The 26,236-nt window shown below is 40.7% G+C and overlaps 1 protein-coding gene across 3 annotated transcripts in view; it reads left to right on the plus strand.

The window, feature by feature from the left end:
* The window catches only part of LOC122562204 (zinc transporter ZIP11-like), a 717,305-nt gene extending 692,825 nt beyond the window's left edge, over positions 1–24,480 (plus strand). For all 3 annotated transcript variants that reach the window (XM_043714885.1, XM_043714886.1, XM_043714887.1), the window contains 3 exons: positions 8,388–8,486; positions 16,322–16,480; positions 23,830–24,480. In XM_043714885.1, coding sequence (XP_043570820.1) covers positions 8,388–8,486; positions 16,322–16,480; positions 23,830–23,908 — 337 coding nt within the window. In that variant the 3' untranslated portion in view covers positions 23,909–24,480. The remainder of the gene's footprint in view (positions 1–8,387; positions 8,487–16,321; positions 16,481–23,829) is intronic.
* Positions 24,481–26,236: the final 1,756 nt, after the last annotated feature.

Genomic DNA, 26,236 nt, shown 5'->3' on the forward strand with positions numbered 1-26,236 from the left:
GCAAAAGTCCTCCAGATTGGACACCAGGCACCGACATCCGAGGGCACTCTGTGTGGCCTCACACACTCCACATCCACAGACATTGATATCTGATATGTGCCAGCCTCATGGTACATCTCCAATCCATTTACTTCAGCATTTTAGTGTTGTTCTGCATTGATAACTCTCGTTGTAATGCTGCAGCTAGTACACTGTGTGCTCAGGGACACACGCCCAACCTGTGGACTGGACTAGGTTGCAACTCTAAGCTCTTCACTCACTGTCACTTGTACTTACTCGCTCTGAGTTGACCTGTTTGCTCACAGCATCCCTCCCTTCCATTTCTTTGCCCCCACAGCAAGGGCTGCCAGGTTCTCATTGCTGCTACTTTACCTTGCCATATATTGCAGACATAAAAGCAGGAAGCTTGTCACGATTGTCAGGAGGCCTCAGTCAAGTATAGCCTTCACTCAGGGTTTCCTGACACAGTGAGTCAAGGGCAGCCTCTGATACCAATCCAGGGCCTGCTCAGGATGGACAGAGTCAGGATTCTTTCCTCATAAGGGGTGAGGAACTAAATGATGAGCAACACATTGCTGTCTTTTTCTGCCCTCCTGTGGGCTGTTTTCCTCCAGGGATAAGAGGAAGACAGGCATTACAAAAGATAAAATTGGGTGTGCACAGCTATTAATCTTGGTGCAGGTGGTGAGATCATGAGTGAATGAGTAAACAATGCAGAGGGCATGTACACTTACTGATGTCAATGGTTGGGATGGGTGAAAGCAAGTGAGGGAAGATGTTATGGCAACAGTGGGAGTGGTAGAGCATGATCCTTAGTGGGAGGTGGATACAGTAGCAGAACTACAGCGAATGTGAAAAGATGGTGGAACTTATGTTGTTGGAGTGGAGAAGGTCATTGCAGAAAGAAAGTCAATGCTGTGAATTCCTCCACTAAGACTGCTCTGGGCCAATTGGCAATCTCGAGTCAAGCTGGCATGGCCTGGTGTTGTAGGTCCACTGCTGGTACTGGGGAAGAGAAAGTCCTGCATCAAACCAATCCCATCCAGCAAGACCTCCAGATCCTGCCCACAGAGCACAGCATCAATTTTCCCCAGTCTACCCTGACAGCAACTGCGTGGGACAGCTCTGGACTCAGTCATTGTCTGGCTGCGCAACGGGCTTCTAACGATGATGCGGACATAAGGGATGTCAGTGAATTGTGGGATGTCTCATCAATGACAAGTTGTTGTGGGCACACCCTGTAGTGGGATGGTCTGGATTTGGACATGAGAGAACAATGTAGGGGTGGGGTATCTAGTTAACAGAGCAAATTTGATAAGATACATTGAAATCTCGCTTGGCCTTGCAACAAAGGAAAGGCAAATCAGCCAAAACCATAAGATTCAGAGTGTTTTCTTGTTTCATGCTTCACCACCTGACTTGAAGCCATTTAACTAGAGGCTGACAGGACCTGTAGCTGGAGTACTACCATTGCTCATTAGTGCTCAGTAGTGGTTAATTAACATTACAAATAGCCAGGCATTGATCATCAATGTGTTTCAGTATACCACTATGTGATGCTCTTATTGATTGAGGCATTGAGTTGTGTTTCCACTTTAGGCAGCTCAGTGCTATTCTAATGGCTGAACTACCTTTCATCAGTCAGGTGGAGCTGCTAACAAACTTGTTTAACGTAAAACAAAAACCGTGGGAGTAATGAATGGGCCATACATTAAAGCAGTAAGGCTGTTTCCGGAAAGTAGATTCAAAATTGATATTGACAACTGCACTAACTGTAAAATTTAAAGCACAAAAAGTTGAAAAAGACAGCTTCCCTTTTTATGTGGGACCACACAGGCTGTGTTGAGAAAGGCAGACAAAAAAAAAACTTGTACTGCTCAATCTACCACAGCCCTTTCAAAGAAAAACCTCCCTGACAGTATGTTGGAAGCCCCCAAATCAGCATTCCTAAGTACGTCCCAGAAGAACCAGTCATTAGAATAATTTACTTTAAATGCTGTAGGTCACCTCTTTGATTCAGCTAACTGACAAAGCTTGAGCTCAGTGTGTTGAAGAAGGACATTGTATCATTATTTTAGTGCCTGAACCATTGAAACCTATGCACATGTGCATTCTGGAGAAATGTACGAGTGCCTCCAAATGTGAGACTGGGAAACTGGACAAAGACTCATGGAAACATATTACTTTTACTACAGTACAGCATTCTGGTGTCCAAAAACCTGGCAGCACAAGAATGATATCCAAAGTGCCAGTAGGTGTTGGCTCAGCTTGCACAATAAGAAGAATGCATGCAGGCTGCAGCAGCCTTTCCGTGACTAGCTCCAATTTATCTGTTTCATTCTAGGGCAGGATCTTGAAGCAGAGCCAGCAGGCAAAGCACGCCAAAGAACGCAAAGCAAAGCAGCTTTTCATTATTTGAAATCATCTGCAGCTCATGCCATATGCGCAACTTATTGCCCTCAAGAGCTCTCTACAAAGAGTTGTTTAGAGTGCCCTTAAGTCGTCAAAGCTAAATATGATTTGTTTTTAAAAAAAACAATTGCTGTCCTCACCAATTTAGCTTCAGTCAGTAGGTTTGAAGTGGTTGCTTAGATGGCAATTGGATTTTTAGTTTGAACTGAGAATGAAAGAGCTGGATAATTCCTGACCCAACCTCACCATCTCCCCTCATCACTACACACTCCACTGTCACTCCATTACTGTTTTGCAACAGAAAGAAAGGACCTTTTTGTTTCTCTGTTTCTCAGGATATTTGTCTGCACTTTACAAAAAAAACCCTAATTTCCATTCACCCTGTTCAGAGATGTTATTACACACCTCTGGAACAGGTGGATCGCGAACCCAGATCTTTACAACGACTGCAGTGTTTTGAAGTATAGCATCAATTGTAATTAGAAAACCCAACAGCCAATCTGTGTGTATCAAGGCTCCCAAATAGAGATGTGATACTAACCTGATAATCTCTTCAGTTGTTGGTCTTCCAATACGTATATAAATATAGGACATGGGGTGAATCCCCTACTTTCCTTTGAAATAATACTGAGAGAGCTTTTGTACAACGAAAGTGCAGGCACAAACTCCCTTTAACATAACATGCAAAGGATGATATAATTTGTTGGGAACCAACCTACGGTCCCTCTACATAAGGCAAACCAGCTTGTGTCTACATTTGGGATGGAAGGGGATGCACAGACCAATGGTGATTCACCAAAGGCAAGGGGGAAGAGGTCACCAGCACATCCCAATGAGGATCGTGCAGGTGAACAGTGCTTGTGAATTTGGGCCATGAACTGTCAGGAGATTGGTCACCTGCAGAAAGCAAGTCTCCATGCATCTCTCTATTTTCTAGCAGAGTTTACCAGGTAGTTATTAGAAGCAAAGATTCTGTCTTTTCTTCTGGTGTTCCCTAACTTGATAAATCCTCATTCTTCCCCAACTGTGAAGGACAATAATAGGAACTGTCCAACTGTCCTGCATGGTGAGAATTCCCAACTCTGGAAAAATCGATGGCTTGGGAAGAAAGAATTCTGCCTCGGATGTATTTTTTTCAAGAACGCTACTGAAGAGAAAGGGAAAACTAAACAAGTGACAAAAGGCCACCATATAATCTCTCACTGTTGATGTTACTCAGCTTTGACACGAGGGGGTGGGTGGGCGATAACTTTGGAACAGGGTCATGGAATTTTCCACTCAGTCACACTTTTACCATTCAGTCACAATTTACCATTATTTATCTGAGACCGATTCCTTTAGTGCATTTGATGGATAATTTTATTTGGCACAGTTTAAATTGAACTTATCTCAAAGAATCCTTCATATAACACTGAATCATGGAAGAGTGGTGAATATTACTTCTGTCTTGTCAATATATAAAATACCCTAGGTACCGCCCTTTGCATTTTGTGGGCAACTATACATCTGAGGCCTGGATTCTGCCTCTCATACAATGTGAAGGTGGCCTCCATTGCTACTTCAGAGTGAGTCAGGTTTAAAGTCCCATTTAACTCTGTTTTCCAAAATATCCACACTACAAAGCTCCTGCCTTACTACGGAATCTAAATGTTCCTTCAAAGATGGCAACACAAAGACAAACCTTCGCACAAACCTTTGCTGAGATTGGAAGGATGGCTTGTGCAAACCTAAAACCTTGTCTCATTCCAATCCATGGTACAGCACTTGATTATAACAGTCTGATTTCTTGCTCATCAAAGATTGATTTTTTTTTTCAGGTTTTGCATTTCCAGTGTAATTTATTGTTATGTTACACACATTGCAATGCCTTTTGTGTTCAGCCTATGGCTCCTACAATATTGTGCTGTGCATTTTGACTGCAGCACAGTTTTACCAATGACATTTTTGTCATTAAACAAAGGAGATCAGAGATGCTGAAAGTAACAAATATTTACCCATAAACTGACCATCAGGTATTCAAACCTTTTACAACTACAGCTGTTGTGTCTTTTGCGCTGTTATCAATTTGATTTTGAAAAGCTTAATTATAGCTTTAATTTCTAATTTTCACCATGAGATGTTGGAGCAGAAGGAGGTCCAGTCAGCTTGCTGAGCCTGCTCTGTCATTCAATGAGATAATGCCTGATGTGATAATCCTTAACTCCACTTTCTTGGCTTACCCCTATAATCCTAGTTTTCCTTACTGATTAAAAGTCTGTCTGACCCTGTCTTGAATATATTTAACGACCCAGCTTCTACAGCCCACTACGCTAAAGAATTCCACAGATTCACTACACTCTGAGAGAAGAAATTCTGCCTTATCTCTATCTTAATTAGGGGACTTGAGTAGATTATGCCCCCAGTCCGAAACACAACTCAACTTCTCATCAGAAAGTCCCTCCATACCAAGAATCAATCTATACTGCACTTCCATAAATAAGGGGACTAAAACTATTCAATGTATTCTAGGTGTGATCCAAACAGCACCTTTTTATAGTTTTATACTGTTTTTACACTCCACCCCACTTGAAATAAATGACAAAAGTCTATTTGCTTTCCTAATTATCCTCTGAACTGCCTTTTTGTGATATGTATGAGGATGCCCAAATCCCTCTTTCCTACAGCTGTTTGCAATCTTTCTCCATTAAAATAATATTCAGCTCTTCCACTCCTCCTGCCAACTTGCATTAATTCATACTTCCCTGTGTTATATTCTGTCTCTGAAGTTCTTGCTTAACCTGTTTAAATGTCTCTGTAGACTCTGTGTCATGCTTGCTACTTGCCTTCTCAACTATTTTAGTATCATCTGCAAACCTGGCAATAATGCACTCACTTCCCTCATTTAAATTATTAACTTATATTTTAAATAATTGTGGCCCAGCACTGATCTCTATGGGGTAAAAACAATGACTGCAGATGCTGATCTCTATGGTACCAGTTGCAGATTATATCCTAAAAATACCCATTTATCTCAACTCTCTATCTTCTATTAATTGTTCCTCCATCCATCAAAAGTTTTACCACTCACACTATGGGCTCTCAACTTATTAAGTCGCCCAACATGTGGTGCCTTAACAAAGGCCTTTTGGAAATCCAAATACATCACACCTATTGGTTCTCCTTTAACTATCCTGCCTTTGACTTCCTCAAAGGATTCTAATAAATTAGTCAGATGTGATTTCCTCTTCATGATGCCATGCTGAATCTGCCTGATTATTTTGTGCAGTACTATATCCTCTGCTATTACATTTTTTATAATATACTCTAACATCTTCCAATGACGGTGAGTGTTAAGTTGATTGTCCTATAGTCATCTTTTTTTTGCATCTCCTTCCATTTTTGAACAAGAGTCTTACACTGGCAGTTTTCCAATCCTCTGGGACTTTTCTAGCATTGAAAGATTATTGGAAGATTACTACTGTTGCAGTGGTTTATTCCAGGCTGTCAAAGTACTTCTTGCTTCTCTTGGATGCTTGCCTTCTTTGTAACATTCAGTGGCTATTAAACAATGGGAAAACTACAAGAGGAGGATTGAGTCCTCAAAAGATTGAGAAATAACAGAATAACGCAGCAACAGAAAGCATCAAATAGGGCCAATTTCCAGCTCTGGTGTACAATTGGTGCTCAGTATTCTTTTAAAATTGTTCAGCAAGTCTTTACAGTAATAAATGATAGTTCGCACGACATTAACTCCATGTGCATCATTCAATATACCTGGAAATTCAGATTGAGAGTGTTAATGATATTACTATTTTAGATTAGTTTCCTGAATATCTATATCTAATTAATTTTGAGCTTTATATTACCATGGTTACAAAGGCCTTACAATTTCTATTCAAAGGATATTCTCAGGCAACAATGCTCAGATGGACACACAGAGATAGAGAACTGAAAGAGTATTTAAAATTATGCTCACACAAGCTTCACAATGGAAAAATAATTTTGCTAATTGGCAGAAGTGATATATAATGTTGGATGGAGGCAACTATTGGAGTCAATGAAATACCACAGTTCCAAAAGTGCGTACTTTCTTTACTCTGGTTGAAGGAATTCTGTGCATACGGTGGTACACCCAGGCGTGGAGGAGATGTCTGTTGGCCTAAACATTACTTATTTAATTCATATTCTTATTCTGTGCAGCCATATCATACTGTATTTAATCTTTGCTTAAAATGTCATATTGGTTCAAGATTAGACTAGATTAGATTCCCTACAGTGTGGAAACAGGCCCTTCAGCCCAAATAGTCCACACTTGACCCTCTGAAGAGTAACCCCCCCAGACCCAGACGCATTCCCCCTAACTAATGCACCTAACTCTATGGGCAATTTAGCATGACCAATTCACCTAACCTGCACATCTTTGGACTGTGGAAGGAAACCAGAGCACCCGGAGGAAACCCATGCAGACATGTGCAGATGCACATGCAAAATCCACACAAATAGTCGCCCGAGGCTGGAATTGAACCCGGGTCTTTGGTGCTGTGAGGCAGCAGTGCTAACCACTAATTTTTGTGAGTGAAAGAAAGAGGAATTTTATTACTTATTAAAACCCCTCAAATAATAAAACATAATAGCAAACACGTACACAAAGTTTAAAAGGGGGCATTTGCCTCGTACAAAAAAAGTAAGGTCAAAAATATGTAGTTTAATAAAAAGTCTTTATAGTACTTGATGCGTCAGATTTAACCTAAGACCATCATGTTTAATGAATAATTTGTAACCTCAACAGTAGAAAAATTAATAGGTATGTTTTTGACCTTGGTGAATAGACTTTTTTTTCAATTTGCATTATCACTAGGCATGATCCTTCAAGAGAAGCTGAAAGAAATAGAGAGAGAGAACAAACCTTCTAGTTTGCTGTTCCAAATCCACCTTTCCCTCTTTCTGTCTTGGCTCAAAAAATGTTACCTAAAAATAGTTCCTTTATGTATTCCCATCTGTGACTTCAATTTTTTTTAACAAAAAATTATAATCTGCAGACAAATCTGTCATTCCAATATCTGAAACTTCCAGAAAAGTATAAATCAAGGAGATATACCTCTGAATGACTGATTCAAGTCATTTTGATGATATACTGTATGGATTTCAGTTTAGCCTGGGTATTCTTCATCGATGGTTTCATGAGTTTGGCTCAACTGGGTCAGGTGACCACTGCAGCCACCTCAAGTCAGTGTTTTTTTTTCTTTCTTTAACTCATTTTAGTCTGTGTTAGGTCATAGATATTAAAAAACAAATAATAAAAGTCAAAAAATGATAGCCCAGTTTTACCATTATCATAACAATGGCATAATATTGTGAAACTGGGGCAGTTAAACTTGCCTCAGACACCAGCTTTAGATAGTTGAACATCCCACGGAAGAATGAACTACTTGAGGACATATCCACAGAAGTTGGTTATGATGAATTTGGCAGTAAATCAGAACAATTGCTTTTGTCATTCGGAATTCCAGTTAGGAAATGTCAACAATGCCGTAAGTTGCCACAAAGATATTTAAGTCCTTAATTTCCTGGAAAGTATCAATGATATTTTCTAATACAGCTGTCTCTCAAGGATTAAGTGATAAATCTTAAGGGCTGATTGCTCATGTTAGGTGCAGGTAAAAGTTGCTCATTGGAAATGCATTTTTCAAGGAAAGTAGACCAGATTCCCCAGACCATAACATTTGTTCTGAGAGTGAGGAGCACCTTGAAACCTATAAATCATTCTCTAATTTCTGGGTTATGAGTGCTTCCTAACATAAACAATGAACGCAGAAAGAGAAAACACCAAATCACATCTCATGACCATTTATCATTAGAGACTGACAGAGGGGAAGCAGCTGAGTAAAGGTTACAGCTTTCTTTTGAATTCCATTCGTCACTGCAAGATGTGCAAATTTTACCTCGTATTATCAGTCAGCATCATCTCTCCATGCATTTTTATTCCTTGTTAATAGGAACCTAGCTATTGGAATTGGCCTGCAGAACTTCCCAGAAGGCCTGGCTGTCAGTTTGCCGTTGCGAGGTGCAGGGGTTTCCACATGGAAAGCGTTCTGGTGAGTAAAAGCTACATTTCTGGAGCTGATACACTTCTTCAACTACAGCAAATCAGATTAACTCATTTCAAAATCTATAGGAGAAATTCAAGTAGACGTCTTAATAGCATTCAGTTTCAATGTGCGCCGACTGATGTCAGAATACTTATCTGACACTTTAAAGGGACCAGATTACTCTCCATTATCATCCACCTTACAAATTGGATTAGTTTCCCCTAATTCCATTCTTATGATAATTACAACCAGAGAATCACCTTTCCGTGTCTTAGACTCTAAGAGATCTGCACAGAAAAAGGTCCAGTGTCCGCAGTAGTCACCTAACTAGTTTAATCCTATTGTCCAATACTTAGCCATAGTTTCCCTTCCTGACCTCTGGTGTCCCCTGAGAATCTATCCTTGACACTTTCTATTTCTCATCTACACATTGCTGCTGGGTGACACAGAACAACAGTAAAATAACATCACAGAGAAAGATCATCCAGCCTATCGTGTGTGACAGCTGAATAAACTAGCCACCCATTGTAAGTACTAGTTCTGACTCTAGTTCTGATGGAGCGTCACTGGACCCAAAATGTTAGCTCTGCTTTCTCTCCACAGGTACTCCCAGACCTCCTGAAATTCTCCTGCAATTTCTGTGTCCTGTTTCACACATTCTAGTGCTACTTCCTGGCACACAGTCCATAGCTCTGCAGGTCAAAGCCCTTCAGGTGCAGACCCAGGTTCCTTTAAAATGAGTTGAGGGTTTCCACCTTGGTCACCAAATGGAGCAGTGAATTCCAGATACCCAGAACCCTCTGGTTGAAAAGGTTCTTTTCTTCATGTCCCCAATCAATCACCTTAAATCTGCCACCCCTTGTAATTGACCGATCTACAAGAGGAAATGGGTCATTCCCCCCTGCATCCCCTGTATGCCTCTCGTTATTTTGTATACCTCAATTATGTCACCTCACAGCCTCCTCTGTTCTAAGGAAAATAATGCTGGAACTCGATTGGGTTGGGATATCTAGTTGGCATGGGCAGGTTGGACCAAAGCGTCTGTTTCCGTGCTGTACATCTCTATGACTCTATCTAATCTTTCCTCATACGTGCACTTCTCACGTCTTAGCAACATTCTTGTAAATCTCCTCCAAATAAACTTGACCTACTCTTGGGAAATAAGGCAGGGCAGGTGACTGACGTGTCAGTGGGGAAGCACTTTGGAGCCAGTGACCATATTTCTATTAATTTTAAAATAGTGATGGAAAAGGATAGACCAGATCTAAAAGTTGAAGTCCTAAATTGGAGAAAGGCCAATTTTGACGCTATTCGGCAAGAACTTTCAAAAGCTGATTGAGGGCAGATGTACGCTGGTAAAGGGATGGCTAGAAAATGGGAAGCCTCCAGAAATGAGATGAGGAGAGTCTAGAGAACGTATATTCCTGTTAGGGTGAAAGGAAAGGCTGGAAGATATAGGGAATGCTGGATGACTAAAGAAATTGAGGGTTTGGTTAAGAAAAAGAAGGAAGCATATGTAAGGTATAGACAGGATAGATCGAGTGATTCCTTAGAAGAATATAAAGGCTGTAGGAGTATACCTTAGAGAGAAATCAGGAGGACAAAAAGGGGACATGAGATAGCTTTGGTAAATAGGATTAAGGAGAATCCAAAGGGTTTTTACGAATACATTATGGGCAAAAGGGTAACTAGGGAGAGAATAGGGCATCTCAAAGATCAGCAAGTTGTCCTTTGTGTGGAGCTGCAGGAGATGTGGGAGATACTAAACGAGTATTTTGCATCAGTATTTACAGTGAAAAAGGACATGGAAGATATAGAATGTAGGGAGGTAGATGGTGACATCTTGAAAAATGTCCATATTACAGAGGAGGAGGAGCTGGATGTCTTGAACCGCACAAAAGTGGATAAATCCCCAGGACTTGATCAGGTGTCCCGTAGAACTCTGTGGGAAGCTACAGAAGTGATTGCTGGGCCTCTTACTGAGATATTTGTATCATCGTTAGTCATAGGTGAGGTGCCGAAAGACTGGAGGTTGGCTAGTGTGGTGCCACTGTTTAAGAAGGGTGGAAAGGACAAGCCAGGGAACTATAGACCAGTGAGCCTGACGTCGGTGGGGAGCAGGTTGTTGGAGGGAATCCTGAAGGATAGGATGTACATGTATTTGGAAAGTCAAGGACTGATTAGGAGTAGTCAACATGGCTTTATGCGTGGGAAATCATGTCTCACAAACTTGATTAAGTTTTTTGAAGAAATAATAAAGAGGATTGATGAGGGCAAAGCAGTGGACAGGATCTATATGAAATTCAATAAGGCATTCGACAAGGTTCCCCCTGGGAGACTGATTAGCAAGGTTAGATCTCATGGAATGCAGAGAGAACTAGCCATTTGGATACAGAACTGGCACAAAGGTAGAAGACAGAGGGTGGTGTTGGAGGGTTGAGTTTCAGACTGGAGGCCTGTGACCAGTGGAGTGCCGCAAGAATCGGTGCTGGGTCCACTACTTTTCATCATTTATATAAATAATTTGGATGTGAGCATAAGAGGTATAGTAGGTAGGTTTGCAGATGACACCAAAATTGGAGGTGTAGTGGAAATCATACCAAACACCTTCTTCACTATCCTATCTACCTGCGACTCCACTCTCAAGAAGCTATGAACCTGCACTCCAAGGCTCTTTGTTCAGCTGCACTCCCTAGGACCTTACCATTAAATGTATAAGTCCTGCTAAGATTTGCTTTCCCAAAATTCTGCAGTTTGGTATGCTTTCCTTTATTAGTCAGAGTATTGAGTACAGGAGTTGCAAGGTTGTGTTGCGGCTGTACAGGACATTGGTTAGGCCACTGTTGGAATATTGCATGCAATTCTGGTCTCCTTCCTATCGGAAAGATGTTGTGAACCTTGAAAGGGTTCAGAAAAGATTTACAAGGATGTTTTCCAGGGTTGGAGGATTTGAGCTATGGGGAGAGTTTGTATAGGCCAGGGCTGTTTTCATTGGAGCTTTGGAGGCTGAGGGATGACCTTACAGAGGTTTATAAAATCATGAGAGGCATGAATAGGATAAATAGACAAAGTCCTTTCCCTGCGGTGGGGGAGTCCAGAATTAGAGGGCAAAGGTTTAGGGTGAGAGGGGAAAGATATAAAAGAGATAAGGGAAACATTTTCAAGCAGAGTGTGGTACATGTATGGAATGAGCTGCCAGAGGAAGTAGTGGAGACTAGTACAATTGCAACATTTAAGAGGCATTTGGATGGGTATATGAATAAGAAGGGTTTGGAGGGATATGGGCCAGGTGCTGTCAGGTGGGACTAGATTGGGTTGGGATATCTGGTCAGCATGGATGGGTTGGACTGAAGGGTCTGCTTCCCTGCTGTACATCTGTATGACTCTCCTTTGAGTAATTATGTCCTTCCTGGAATATGGTGACCAAAACTATACACAAACTCCATTGTGACCTAACCATTGTTATAGAGTCATAGAGGTGTACAGCATAGAAACAGACCCTTCGGTCCAACCCATCCATGCCGAACAGATAGCCCAACCCAATCAAGTCCCATCTGCTAGCACCCGGCCCATATCCCTCTAAACCCTTCCTATTCATATACCCATATTCAGATGCCTTTTAAATATTGCAACTGTTCTAACCTCCACCTCTTCCTCTGGTAGCTCATTCCATACATGTACTACCCTCTACATGGAAAAGTCATATATAGTTTCAGCGTTGCATCCTTGATTTTGTATTTAATACCTCTCCTGATGAAGTAACACATATGCATTCTTTACCACCTTACCTCCTTGGCACCTTCAGCAACCTGTGGACATGCACTTCAAGGTATCTCACTTCCTCTACCCCTCTCAATACCCTCCTGTTTATACTGTATTCACTTGATAAGATATGGCACAGGAGGCTGCTAAGTAAAGTAAGAGCCCATGGAAATAGGGGTAAGGTACTGGTAAGGCTAGAGGATTTGCTGACTGGCAGAAGGCAAAGAATGGGGATAATGGGTCTTTTCCAGGATAGCAACCAATGACTAGTGGAGTTTCACCGGGCCTCCATGTTGGGAACATAACTATTCATGTTTTACATTAATGATCTGGCCAAAGGAACTGAGGGCATTGTTCCTAAGTTTTCCAGATGACGCAAAGATATATGGAGGGGCATATACTGTTGTGGAGGTCGGGTGACTTTAGGAGGACATGGACAGGTTGGGAGAGTGGGCAAAGAAGGAGCAGATTGAAGAAGGAGCAGATTGAATAAGAAATGGGAAAGTTGAAGCCATGCACTTTGGTAAGAAGAATAGAGTCTGAGGCTCTTTTCTCTTTGGTGAAAGATTTTGGAAATCTGAAGCACAAAGGGACTAAGAAGTCCTAGTTAAGGTTAACGTGCAAACTAGTTGGGACTTAGAATCATTTCAAGACGGCTAGAATACAAGAGTAAATATGTACAGCTGAAGCTGTATAAGGCTTAGGTCAGACCACATTTGGAATATTGTGAGCAGTTTTGGGCCCCATAGCTAAGGAAGGATGTGCTAGCCTTGGAGGGCACCCAACAGGAGATTTGGAAGGATGAAAGATTTGTCATATGAGGAGCAGTTGAAGACTCTGAGTCTGTACCCGATGGAGTTTAGAGAATGAGGAGGATTTGATTGAAACTTACAGAATACTGAGTGGTCTGGATAGAGTGGACATGGAGAAAATGTTTCCACTAACAGGAGAGATCAAGGGCACAGCCTCAGAGTCAAGGGATGACCCTTTAGAACTGAGAGGAGGAGGAATTTCTTCAGCCAGAGGGTGGTGACTCTGTGAAACTCGTTGCCGCAGAAGACTGTGGAGGCCACTTAAGAAAACAAAAGATAAGTTTTTGATCGGTAAGGAAATCAAAGGTTATGGGGAGAAGGAGAATAGGGTTGAGAAACATATCAGCCAGGATCAAATGGTGGAGCAGAATCAATGAGCCTAATGGCCTGATGCTGCTCCTATATCTGAAGGTCTGTAGTCTTATGGTTACGTTTGCCTTCCCCAAATACATAATGTTATACTTCTCCAGATTGAATTACATTTTCCTCATTATCTGAAAACATAAATTAGTTTTCACAGGTACAGTGACGACACCCAGCTCAAACCCACCACAAGGTAACCTGACCTCTCCACAGTAACTAAATTGTCTGACATTGAGTAATCAGAGCAATAAAGAGAAATTACGGGGAAAAACTGAAAAGGATCAACTTTAGGGATTTTAGAAACCAAATAGCTGAGGCAATTGCACTTTTTGAATTGAGCAAATACACAGTTAAAGCAGGTCGAATATGCATTCCAGAAGAGTCTTTGACTGTAATAAGATGTATCTTAAAGAAGGCTGATTACAAAGACTGATTTTGCAATTGGGTGCCGTCATTAGGGCGCCATCTTGTCGTTCAATCACGCAAAGGCAGCACGGCCTAGCCTCGGCTCTGTGTCTATGGTCAGAGTGCAAAGTTTCCCATCAGCTGCACATATTTGCCACATTGGATGTTGTACTCCCTAAACTGACTTTGAAAAGAAATCATTTTTCAAGGCTCACTGTGCTGTCTAAGTTCCCTGAAATGGTTACAGCTCTCAAACGATGCATTGTAAAAGAATCCATGCGAATGTATGAAAAGTGACAATAGCAACATTATATACATCGCACTGGGAGACTTCACAGCAAAGATCACTGCTAAGAAAAACTAACAGTGTAGTATTCCACAGAATCACAAACCTCCTGATTGGCTGTTCTTTGTCTTATCTTATTGGCAGTTAACTTTTTGTCTCCTTCCCAACCAAATCTGTCTTTATTTGGGAGATAAAACATTTTCTTTTCAGTGCAACCTGCTTTGATCAAATTCCTACATGTCATCACATTGAGTGGTTTGTATAGCAACAGAAAGCAGGTTTCTCGGCAGATACTTAGTGTTATCTATAATCCTGAGCTTCCTGATAGTTCCTATCAGGCACCGCTTCTCACAGTGGTGTGATACTCTGTAGCGTGACAGATCTTGTCTGAGCAAATAGTTTAAGTTCATCTTTGTACCTGGCGTGACTTTTCTCTGTGTTTGGGGGCAAGATTTAGTTGGTGGGGATGAGGGTAGAATTTCCCCTTCAGTGCCCTCAGGGGCAACAACTTAATCCATTTTCTTTTCAGAAATGTTCTATCCAGTCAAATATATCCTGGTTGCTGCCTTCTGTTTGGAGGAGAAAGTGAGGACTGCAGATGCTGGAGATCAGAACTGAAAATGTGTTGCTGGAAAAGCGCAGCAGGTCAGGCAGCATCTAAGGAACAGGAGAATCGACGTTTCGGGCATAAGCCCTTCTTCAGGAAAAAGGGCTTATGCCCGAAACGTCGATTCTCCTGTTCCTTGGATGCTGCCTGACCTGCTGCGCTTTTCCAGCAACACATTTTCAGCTGCTGTCTTCTGTTGTCAGTTACTGGCAGATTTCAGTGCTTGTACCTAAACCACACTCAGTCCAGTTCTCAAATAACCTTGAGCTATCTGAGGTTCACTGATCTCCTATCAGCATCAATCAATTGAAACTTTATTCTTAATGACAAATCCCCCTATAATCTCATCTTTTCCATCCGCAGCCAGCCCTATGTACCTACACTCTTCTCATTTTGACTCTCTTTACCACCTTTTCTGTCAACTTTCAGCTTTGTGGCCTTCCAATGATGCAGGCCAGCATTTTGGAACATTTTTCCTGTGTCTCTCAGCACTGTATCTTCTTTACTTTTCTTCAAAACCCCTTTCAAAGCTTATCATTTCAGCCTTGCTTAATCCTCTCCTTCTCCCCCACTCCTCTGTTTCTCAGTTCCTGTAATTTAATGCCTTTTTGAAGTTTATCCCTTGCTTGAAGACCACTTATCTTGGGTGTTCACACACAGAAGAATACTTTTATTGACAGTTGCTGGCAGTGCTTTAAACAGTTAACAAATGTGCAAGTTTCAAAAGCATTCACTACTTAAGAATTATTTAAGGGGGAAAGAAACTGCACTTGAGGTAGTCCCACTCCTCCCTTTGTTCTATAACCCTGCAATTCTTTTCCCCCTCAGATGCTTTTCCAGTTCATTCTGAAAACCACAATTGAATCACCCTCTTAAGCAATGCGTTTTTGATTGTTATCGTTTGCTGCCTCCAAGTATTTTTCCTCATGTTGCTTATTGAATGAGTTTTTAAATCAAATCTCCACCCTTTTCCGATGTACTCCCTGTTCTGCAGAAATCAACTCCCCATTCCTATATGTCTTCCAAAATACTTCACAAAAGATGTCAAAATTGACGCTAAAAGCAATAAATTTCCACTAAATTAGAAGCGGAAGTTAATTTCTAATCCTATTACTTTATTCTCTGCTGTCCTATTTTATGGTTCTGTAATTCTATAAATAACTGTGGATCCACCTTTCTAACCGCCCTCAATTGCCTTTAAAGATAAGAAATTCTTCGGTACCCTGTCATTTTAATAGGAGGCCTTCCATCTCTCATGTGCCAAAATCCAAACTGGAATTTTTCTTTTTTCCTTGATATTACATTGAACCCATAAATAACCAACAAATGCACTTCCAGACTCCTGAATGGTTATTGATATTCAAAGTGTTTGGATTTGTTATGATACGGCATCTGGTCTGATGGGGACTTGAATACAGACCTTCTGATCCAAGTCTGTGCCACAAGTGAGAGCCCCAATGAATGCTGACCATCCAACTAGAATTAACTGTCAATATTTATACAGTTGACACCAGTTGTACCCCGCTTCATATTTTAGTTGTTCATTCAATTTTGTCAGATGTTTTATTTTGGTGAAAATAATGATTATATTTCTCCCACCATGAAGGTACGGTCAGTTAAGTGGTATGGTTGAGCCAGTGGCAGGAATATTTGGTGCCTTTGCTGTAGTTCTGGCCGAGCCTCTCCTGCCCTATGCCTTGGCTTTCGCTGCTGGTGCCATGGTTTACGTTGTAATCGATGACATTATTCCTGAAGCTCAACTCAGGTAAGTCCTGAATGATAAAACAACTCTCTGTGACTTCCATTGAGAACAAAGTGATGATGAGTTTTGCATTTGCCAGACAACCAGAGTAGAAAGCATTTCAGCATAAGGGCTATGTATAAGAAAATAAAAAGGGAATTAAAACGAGAGATAGGAAATTATAATGGAACGTGCGCAGTAAGTCTTCAACACTAGATGCATGGCTTGCAGGTCATGCAGCGGAGATGTACTAAAATTGTACCAAGAATGGGAGACTTCAAAACCGTGGTGAGAGAAGAGAAGCTGCCATTGTTATCTTTAAAGTTGAAAAGATTGTAGGGACATTTAATAGAGGTATTTAAAATTGCAAAGGGTTTAACAAAATAAAAAGGAGAAACTGTTTCCAGTGGCCGGGTAGGTTGGTACCATCATGGAACATGACGGAATATTCTCCACTTGCCTCAAGGAGTGCAGCCCCAACTACACGCGGGAGACCCTACACTAATCAGGACAAAGCATCCCGCTTGATTGGTACCCCATCCACCTTCAACATTTACTCCCTCCAACATCAATCCAAACTGGCAGCATCATGTACCAAATACAAGATGCTTTTCAGCAACTCTCTACGTTTCCTTCGACAGCAACTTCTGTAGCCATGAACTCTGCTACCTAGATACACAAGAACACCAAGCTGCCCTCTGAGTGACATAGCAACCTGACTTGGTTGGTTCCTTCATCACCACCACACACCGAGTCCAGCAGCTGTGTCGTTTATTCTGCCAACTCAGTCATTACTCAATCATGTGTTGCTGGAAAAGCGCAGCAGGTCAGGCAGCATCCAGGGAACAGGAGAATCGATGTTTCGGGCATAAGCCCTTCTTCAGGAATGCTTATGCCCGAAACGTCGATTCTCCTGTTCCCTGGATGCTGCCTGACCTGCTGCGCTTTTCCAGCAACACATTTTCAGCTCTGATCTCCAGCATCTGCAGACCTCACTTTCTCCCCATTACTCAATCATGCTTGGTAATGAACATTGAAATACCCCACCCAAAGTATATTCTGTGCCCATGCTACCCTCACTCCTTCCTGCAAGTGGAATTCAACAGGGAGATGTATTAATTCATCAGCTGAAGAAAATGGAGACCTTAAGTCTTAATGACAAGGAGTCTTTCCTGACTCTGTGGGATCCAGGGTCAATATTGAGTACTCTAAGGACAACTCCCTCCCAAATGTATACTTGTCCAAATACATACTCTCAGATGTTGGTGGTGGTGTTTGGGAAATTGTCTCCAAAATATGATTGCATTCAAATGACTAAGTCTCAAGGCCATTGCTTGACTAATCTGTGGGACAGTCCTCCCAATCTTGGTACAAGTCTCCAGATATTATTTAGGAGGACTATACAGGGTTAACAGAGCTGAGTTTGTTATTGTCCTTTCTGGTACAGGGCTCAGTTGATATTCGGTGGTCTGTTCATTTTAATTCTGTTTAAGATCTGTATTGGTTTGGGCGATTAAGTGGCTTACGAGGCCATTTCAGAGTGCATTTAACCACATCTGTTCTGAAATGTACATAGGCCAGACAAGGTAGAGACAACAGATTTCATTCATTACAGGGTGTTTGTAAACCAAGTGGGTCTTTACAACAATCGACCATGGTTAATTGGTCACTGTCAGATGAGCTTTTAATTCCAGATTTAGTCATTGAATTTGAATTTTCCTATCTGCCATATCCCCAGAACATTGGCTCGGGTTTCTGGATTATGAGCCCAGTAACATCATCACTACACTCTCACTTCTTCCTGTTGTTTCGATCTGGAATGTACTTTCTGAAAGGGTGATGGAAACAGATTCAACAGTATCTTTCAGAAGGGAATCAGATAATAACTCAAAGGTAAAAATAATGGTAGGATGACCAGAAGGCTGGAACTAAAAGGTCTTACAAAAGAGCACTATGGACAGGCACTATGGGTAGGGAGTAAGGTCTCATTCTCTCAGGTTTGACTCTGAGGGCTCATCAGCACAGGAGAAAATAAATAATAGAAACTGGCAGACCCCCTTTCATCAGATGAATGCAAACAAGGGGACATCTGGCAGTCCGTCAGACAGAAATGTAGTAAAGCTGTTCTGATGCTGTGTCATGTCAGAAGCAAAGTCTAGTTGCTTTATAAACAACAGCAGGAGTCCAAGGTTGAATTATTGTCTGTAATTCACTGCCAGTTTATTATTGATATGTGTAATATACACAGTGTTTACATTTGAATTATTTTAAAGCCTTGGCAAGCCAAGCAGTAGCGTGATGGCATGGGCCATGGGTTGGTAGGTAGGGGGTCAGCTCTTGCTTTGATTTCCAAGTTTTATTCATTGCACTGTGTGGAGTTGTTAAATAGATTGTGCTGAATGGAAGTGATTTGTAAGTTTTAAGTGTTGTGATCTTTGGGAGTTTTACTTATATTTAACTGTTTTGTCACCAAGAGGACATCTTTGTTCAATGCCAACACTCTGTGGCTCCTTTTAGGTTTCCATTCTTGAGTAGTGGACACAAAATGTAAAATTATTTCTGTCCTTACTCCGAGTTCTCTGCAGTTATCTCTTGGGTATCAATTGTTTAATGGCATATATCTTTTTAGAAATTATTTTATTATCTTCCCTTCTTCGAGCTATTCCTCATGCAAAGGCAATTTCTTGGCCAGGTAGAAATGTGGGCAATCTATTCTTCGCCTTAATGACAGATTAAGAACGCTCTTGAACATTTTACTGGACGTTATAGAGTACTGTTTGGGTGACTTTGTTTTTGTAGAAAGAAATAGCTTGAGAGTGGGAGGTTGGTAATGAGTTAGTATTAATGTCTCCAAAATCTGTTTCCTAACGCAAAATTATATCCATTTCTCACATTCCCAATTTTGACTGAAGCCTGAAGTTGGGAGGTAAACCAACCCAATCCCAGAAAGTGGGTGGTAGGTTTAAAAATGATAATGAGGAGCCTCATTGTTATCCAGAATTTTGTTTTCAACTCCAGTTTTCTGACTGTCCCACACATCGCATAACCTGGCAGCTTTATTAAGTAGAGGACTTGTGTCTTTCCAAAGCAGTTGAGGTTACAGTGAAGGTCCCATTTTAACAAACTCACCCATCACCTGAGGCGTGGTGACTCTCAGGTTAAACTGACCACCAGTCGTCTCTCTCACTCTGATGAGAGAACAGCCCTTTGGTCCTCTGGGACATTGGCGACTTTACCTTTACCTTTCATGCCCACCTTACATCCTCCAGAGGAACTTCAAAAATCAAAAATCTCCTCAAATGACATTTTAAACCCCCAGCCTCCACCACCACCCACCCCAACTCTTGAGTGTTCTCTTCCTCTCTTCGTACTATAACTCTATAACTGTGTCAGGTATTTACATGTGGACCATAATTATCGAGTCTCTGCTCCACTCTGAGACATGGCGATTTGCAATGCTGATTTTGTGTTCAGTGCGGTAAGGATATGTTATTCAAAGCAAATTCCCTTGAAAAGACTGCTGATTGATTTCCATTCATCTTTGGGATTTACAATTTGCAATATAGTGTTCATGTATTCCTTCCATTGTCTGAGGCTTGATCCTGCACTGCAGCATTAAGAGAATTAAATATAGGAACGTGCCATGCCGTTTTTAATCAACATTGTCTTATTACCATCCTTTCATGGGGATGCCCACTCCCCTACATGCACGTGCGAATGTGGTGTCAATCCCTCTTTGAGGTGTGTCCTCACCAACAGTCGCAGTCATTCCAGCTGGGCAGGCGATGTAACGCAAGAAAGCTGAAAGGAAACAAATGAAAGACAGGTCATGCTTTAACAGAAGCCGAAAGCAATGAATAGTAATAATGGACTTGTTTGGCATGTGTTGGACAATTGAGGTTAGATGGTTCATAGATTGAGCAACTGAACCTGTAGATGTTTCTTTCTTCCTCCCTTCAATCAGTCTGTCTTCAATTCCTGGGTGTAAAACAGGCAGTCATGCATTGTTACTCAAATTATCACCGCAGCCAGATCTTTAGTTAATCACAGTGAGCTCCAGTTTTTGGCAATACAGATACTGCCATTCCTGTTGTCTGCTTGGCTCTGTCTGAGACGTTAGATTCTTCAGTGCTGATCTTTCTGCATTTAGCAGAATTCTTCTTTGTTTTAAAATAGTAAAATGGTAAAGTTCAGGAACCAAACTTCAAGTGGTTACTGAATTACTAAATGACCAAGCGCTTTTTAAGTAACCACAATGAGATCTACACTTGCTATACCCTAAAATGTGCAAAATGTTCTAACTGTATGTCTGTCACGTGCACTTAGAAATTGTAATGCATCAATTCTTCATATTATGCAATAAATGAACCAAATTGTACTCTTGCAACAATAATACAACAAATAATAGTCAGAAACTATTTAGAATGAGGGCAGAGATGCAGGTGTACAGCCTTGTGGTAGACATTACAACTGCAGATACCAGAAGCTGAACTTACACAGTTTCGGGTAAAAATCTAATGCCACAATCAAATCCAAAGATATGAGTGAAGTTCCCCTTTAATTTAACCAACAATTCTCATGATTATTTTGTTCAACTATAAACAAAATATGAACATATAAGAACAGATGAGTAGAAATTTGTATGCAGAATGTGCTTTTGTCTTTCTTCCTGTCCCACTTCCTAATCTGCATCTATGTTTCTCCATGTATAGGCCTCCTGTGTAATCCTTTTATACACTACTTGAGTCATGACTGTCCTTGACTGTGTCATGACTCTCAGTAAGCCCTGTTCTATCATCTCTGCATACTCACCTATACTGGCTCCCATTAAGCAACGTCATGGTTTTCAAATTCTAATCCTTCTTTTCATATTCCTCCATGGCCTCACCCCTATCTCTAATCCTCACCATTCTCTCAACCAAGGTATCTGCACTTCTTAAATTTTGGCCTATTTTGTATCTTTAATTGGTCCACCAGAGGGGCGCATCCCCTTAGTTGCCTCGTCCCCAAGATCTGGAATGTCCTGCCTGCACCTCTCTGCCCCACTTACCTCAGTTATGGCACTTTTTAAAACCTAACACTTTGTTGGGGAGGAATTGTAAAGAGGAGCCTGAGTCCTGTGATCAGCAGCACAAATTGATGTTTATTCAGAGTTCCTTACCACGCAGCCTTGAAGAAATCACTCGAGACAGACTCCAAGATATTTATACATTCCGTGTTACAATGATTACATGCAACATTGGCATGCAATGCTTGCCACCTCCCCTCTGACTGTTATGCCCCTCCCCAGACATTTGCCAGCTGCCTCGTACTGAGTGGGTGCTGTTTGGTACCTTGTGAAGCTGTGATTATTTATTTTCCCAAGGTCATAATGACTAAATAATATTTTGCTACTGCTCCCTTATAATGCACTCTGTTTTCCGAAGACCTTTTGCGAGGTTATCTGTTTATACCCTTCATTATATGAGATTCAGTCCTTGCTGTTTGTACCATTCTTCCTTCATTCTCCACTGCTGATGGGGTGGGGCTTATCTCTTACTTTCCACAGCCATTTATCTAAAGGATGTTTGTTGCATTTATTATTTCAGGATACCTATATGTAATGATAATTACTTAAAGAGACTTTGATTATGGTGGGATCAGACTTTCCCTTGCACTCTTTACTAAATAAGATTTCTGTGAAGCACATCATTATCTTATCTGGTTGCCATGAGTACGAAGGCCATGATTCTGAATGTGGAAACTGCTGCTTCAAATTACAATTCTCTTCACCAATGGGCAACTCCAACATGCTTTAACCGTGCTTCTGGTCAGCTGACCTAAAATCTCCTTATCTGGTTTGAGGTCAGATCTTGTTTCATAGTGAAATGCTTTTTGTGTTTCTCTACAGTGGATGATCTGTAAAAATATAGGTTGCTATTGCTGTTGTCCCTGATTTCCTTTTCAGTTGGTAAATGTTTCAAATCCATTTTAACTTTATTTTCCATCCTATATGCCCTAATTCTTTTCACCTCTACTTCCCTTCCTGTTTTTGATAAGCTCCCACATAAAGCAAGTAGGGGCTATGGTATTGTCATAGTAATGTCTCAAAATTAGTCATCTCAAAACCAATACTGACACTCCCATGACATAGATTAAAATCCCATCAAGGCTAGTGGTAATTTAAAATCAATAATAAATCTGGACGAAACAACTGGTCTCTGTAATGGTGACCATGATAATTTGTATATCAATTGTTGTATAAACCCATTGAATTATATGTAACTCCAGATCCACAGCTGTGTGGATAACTCTGAACTGTTCTCTGAAAATGTTAAACATCACACAACACCAAGTTATACTCTAACAGGTTTATTTGGAAGCACTAGCTTTTGAAGCGCTGCTTCTTCAGGTGGTTGTAGAGCAGAATCATAAGACAGAATTTATAGCAACAGGATTGCAGTGTCATGGAATGTAATATTAAACAAATTTAGCTTAGTCTTTCACCTTTTAGAATGACCATGTTAGTTTCTGTTCCCTCATATGTAAATCCCAGAACTTTTTAAAAGTTACATTCTCAAGATAGCTTTAACAATAGGTGCCATCTCAGCTCAGAAAATACATTGAAGGTGTGAGGTTAAAGTCTGTTTGTGTCCCAATGCTAGGTCAGACTGATTCTATTTCTAAAATGGGATTTACAGAACCTTACAAGGATTTATGCAGTTTTTGAGCAAAATAAAATGTAATCCTACAAGTACAAATTTACCTCAAAATGTATATGTGTGTGCATGTAGGGGAGACCAAGTGAGTGTATGCATGTGGGTGTGTGTAGGGGGGTGTAAGAGAATATGTGTATGTATGTGAGTGTAATGGGATATAAGTCTGTGAGATGGTGCAGGTGTGAGTGTGGGGGATATATGTGTGAGCGTACGAGAGAGAGTGTGTGTATGAGAGAGGGTCTGCGTGAGTGTGTGGGTCTGTAGGTGAGTGTGTGTGCACGTGTGTGCACTTGTGCACACATGTGTGAGAGAGTGTATATTGCAGTGGGATCACCTGTAGTGTGACATGAACCCAAGGTCCTGGTTGAGGCCATCCCCATTGGTACCGAACTTGGCTACTCTGAAAAAGGAAGCAAGCCATTCCGTTCAAGGGCAGTTAGAAATAGACAACAAATGTTGGTCATACCATGGTTGTGCACATCCTGTGAAAGAATAAAGAAAGCACATGTAAATGCCAGTCCATGTTTTATAGGTTATGCATACGTGTCTGTCACTGAACAGGTGAAGGCAAGTATTGTATGTTATTCTAATTCAATGAGTCATTCCAAAGATCTATGTGCATAATGACAATTGAAGCATTGTAAGAAAGACTGACAGCATTGCTTTCATTTTCAGTGGAAATGGCAAATTGGCATCCTGGACTTCCATCGCAGGATTTGTCTTGATGATGTCGCTCGATGTTGGCCTGAGCTAACCTCAAGATTTATTTTACTGAAGAAATTAGTTTGGAAACAATCATTTTCCCAATTTAGAAAAAAAAATGCATTTTTATTTTAAATCTATTTGACAGATCATCATACAAAATTTTAATTTCAAAGTTGCTGCAATTAACTTGCTCTCACTGAGAAATAATATTGACTCAGCCAGATATGTCGGCAGCTTCCAGTCTGGGGTTATTGTTAACACTTGATTGTCCAGCATCGTTGATCGTTTGACACTTGTTCTCATTTGTGGGTTTACCCTAACTTTTGAATTCCTATAATTTGCTTAGTGTGCGGTTTGTTTCGGTCTCCAGCTTTTGGTGATTCAATTCTTATTACATCAGTGAAAGTATCACGACTATACGTTCGTCAGCATGAACCAAGGAGTCAGGTAACCTTGAGCATCCACCATTGCCCACTTTATAGTCTAGTAATTCCACAATGAATTATTGTAATTCATTAATGATCACCCGTTGAAAGATGCTTATCATGTGGTACTTCAGAACGTCAAAGGGACACTGTATTAAGAGGAAAGCAGACATGATGACCTTTCGAAGAATACTACTTTCACATATGATACCTTTGTTTTTTTTTGCAAAATGCTTTATCTGAAACATGTTATCTGCACTCTTCGAACATGTTCAACTGTCTTCTTCACATCAGTCTTCCAACAATCTACATCATCTAGCTGGTCAGTATCAGTCAGCGTGTAATGTCTGAAAAGATTTGAACACATCTGATGACGCTGTCCAGATATTGCTACCAACACACATCATTAGACATTAAGTGACCTATGTCACTTTATATTTACAACTTGTTTTTTAATGCAAAAGAAACTACAAATAAAAAATATTTAGATGTGCCACATCTTAGTTGTTGCATCTCTCCCATATCAATATCTAGCTTTGTTTTTATTGAAGTGAATTACAAACAATTCCAGAGCATTTTACCTCAGTGGCAAAATCTAAGTAGGAATGTGATAACCAATAATGCAAGATTTCTAGTTGGCACGTCAGGCCCGAATCATGACTAGTTCAAAGCTCACACCATATAAGTGGCAGCCTGAAGTGATCTCAAGCCAATTAGATGCCAAGTGAGTGCTAACTTAGAATCAGAATATATTAAATGAGATGGCACATCTTTGGATAGTATAGGATTACCATCAACTAGTATAAATAGCCATTAAGTGGCTCCAAAGGTAAATTGGTGCAACAACTACCTATAAATGACCTTTGCAACCAGTTACCAGACTGGTGCCTGGAGGATTGATGTGGGATCAGTGTGACCATAAAGAATAAGTTTCTTTTTATTGTTTCAAACATGTCAGGCAGCAAACAAACAGGGACAGAGAATATCTCATGAGCAGCTAATAAAGCAATCAAAAGATATCTGATGTCTAGGAATTTAGAAGGGGGCAATAAAATTTATAGCTGCATCTTTCCCATGCCCACACAAAGGAATGTAAACTTCAAATACCACATCAAGTCAGCCAGAACCTGGAGCTGTACTGAACATTTCCCATTGAACACAATCGACCAGTTGTATTGCAAGGTTAACTGTATTCATGCCATACACACCCATTTACAGAACTTGACATCAGTGTCTTCTTGGCCAGTTGCTCATTTTAAACAGCACTTAGCCACACAATGTCATGTTTGTTTGAAGTAAATATATAACTACTGTAATGAGGTGCATTATAGAAAGGTTATTGAAAGATATTGTTCTGGCACAATATTGCTGGCACTAACAGAAAAGTAAAGCAAAACTTGTTAGAGACTTTGGCTAAAGAATAATGGTTGAACTCTTTAACCCTGACAAACCCTTCTGGTGGTTTAGAAAAATCTTTTGGAAGTTTTAGTTCCCTCACTGATTAACTTTTTGCCCATATTCTTCTTGCAGGATTGCTTCATACCATAAAACTTCACTCAAAAAATGTCTTAATGGTGGGCTTGTTTTTTTTTCTAAGCAAAGAGTACAAGAGTTCAAATTGGTACAGTATTTAACTTTGAAATACCTTGGATACACATTTGTTGGAACTGGTTCCATGTTTTTCACCAACATAAAACCATAAGGTTATTCTGAATCTGTTGTCAAAGTCTATTCAACTTGTTACACTTCTGGCTGAAGCAAAATGGAATGCGACAGTTGTTTTTGGGGTACATTCAGTACAATTCTATGATGAACTGAGCAGAGAAATAGATCAGGTGTTGGGGGTAGGGTAGGGGAGGGTAGTCTTCTCAGCTTCAATGCAGATAACTTGCCCCAAGCTACAAGCTAGTAGAAATGTTGATTGCAGATGGGTGTGGAATGGGGTGGGGAGG

This window comes from Chiloscyllium plagiosum, chromosome 24 (genome assembly GCF_004010195.1).
Source record: "Chiloscyllium plagiosum isolate BGI_BamShark_2017 chromosome 24, ASM401019v2, whole genome shotgun sequence".
In the NCBI taxonomy this organism is placed as follows: domain Eukaryota; kingdom Metazoa; phylum Chordata; class Chondrichthyes; order Orectolobiformes; family Hemiscylliidae; genus Chiloscyllium; species Chiloscyllium plagiosum.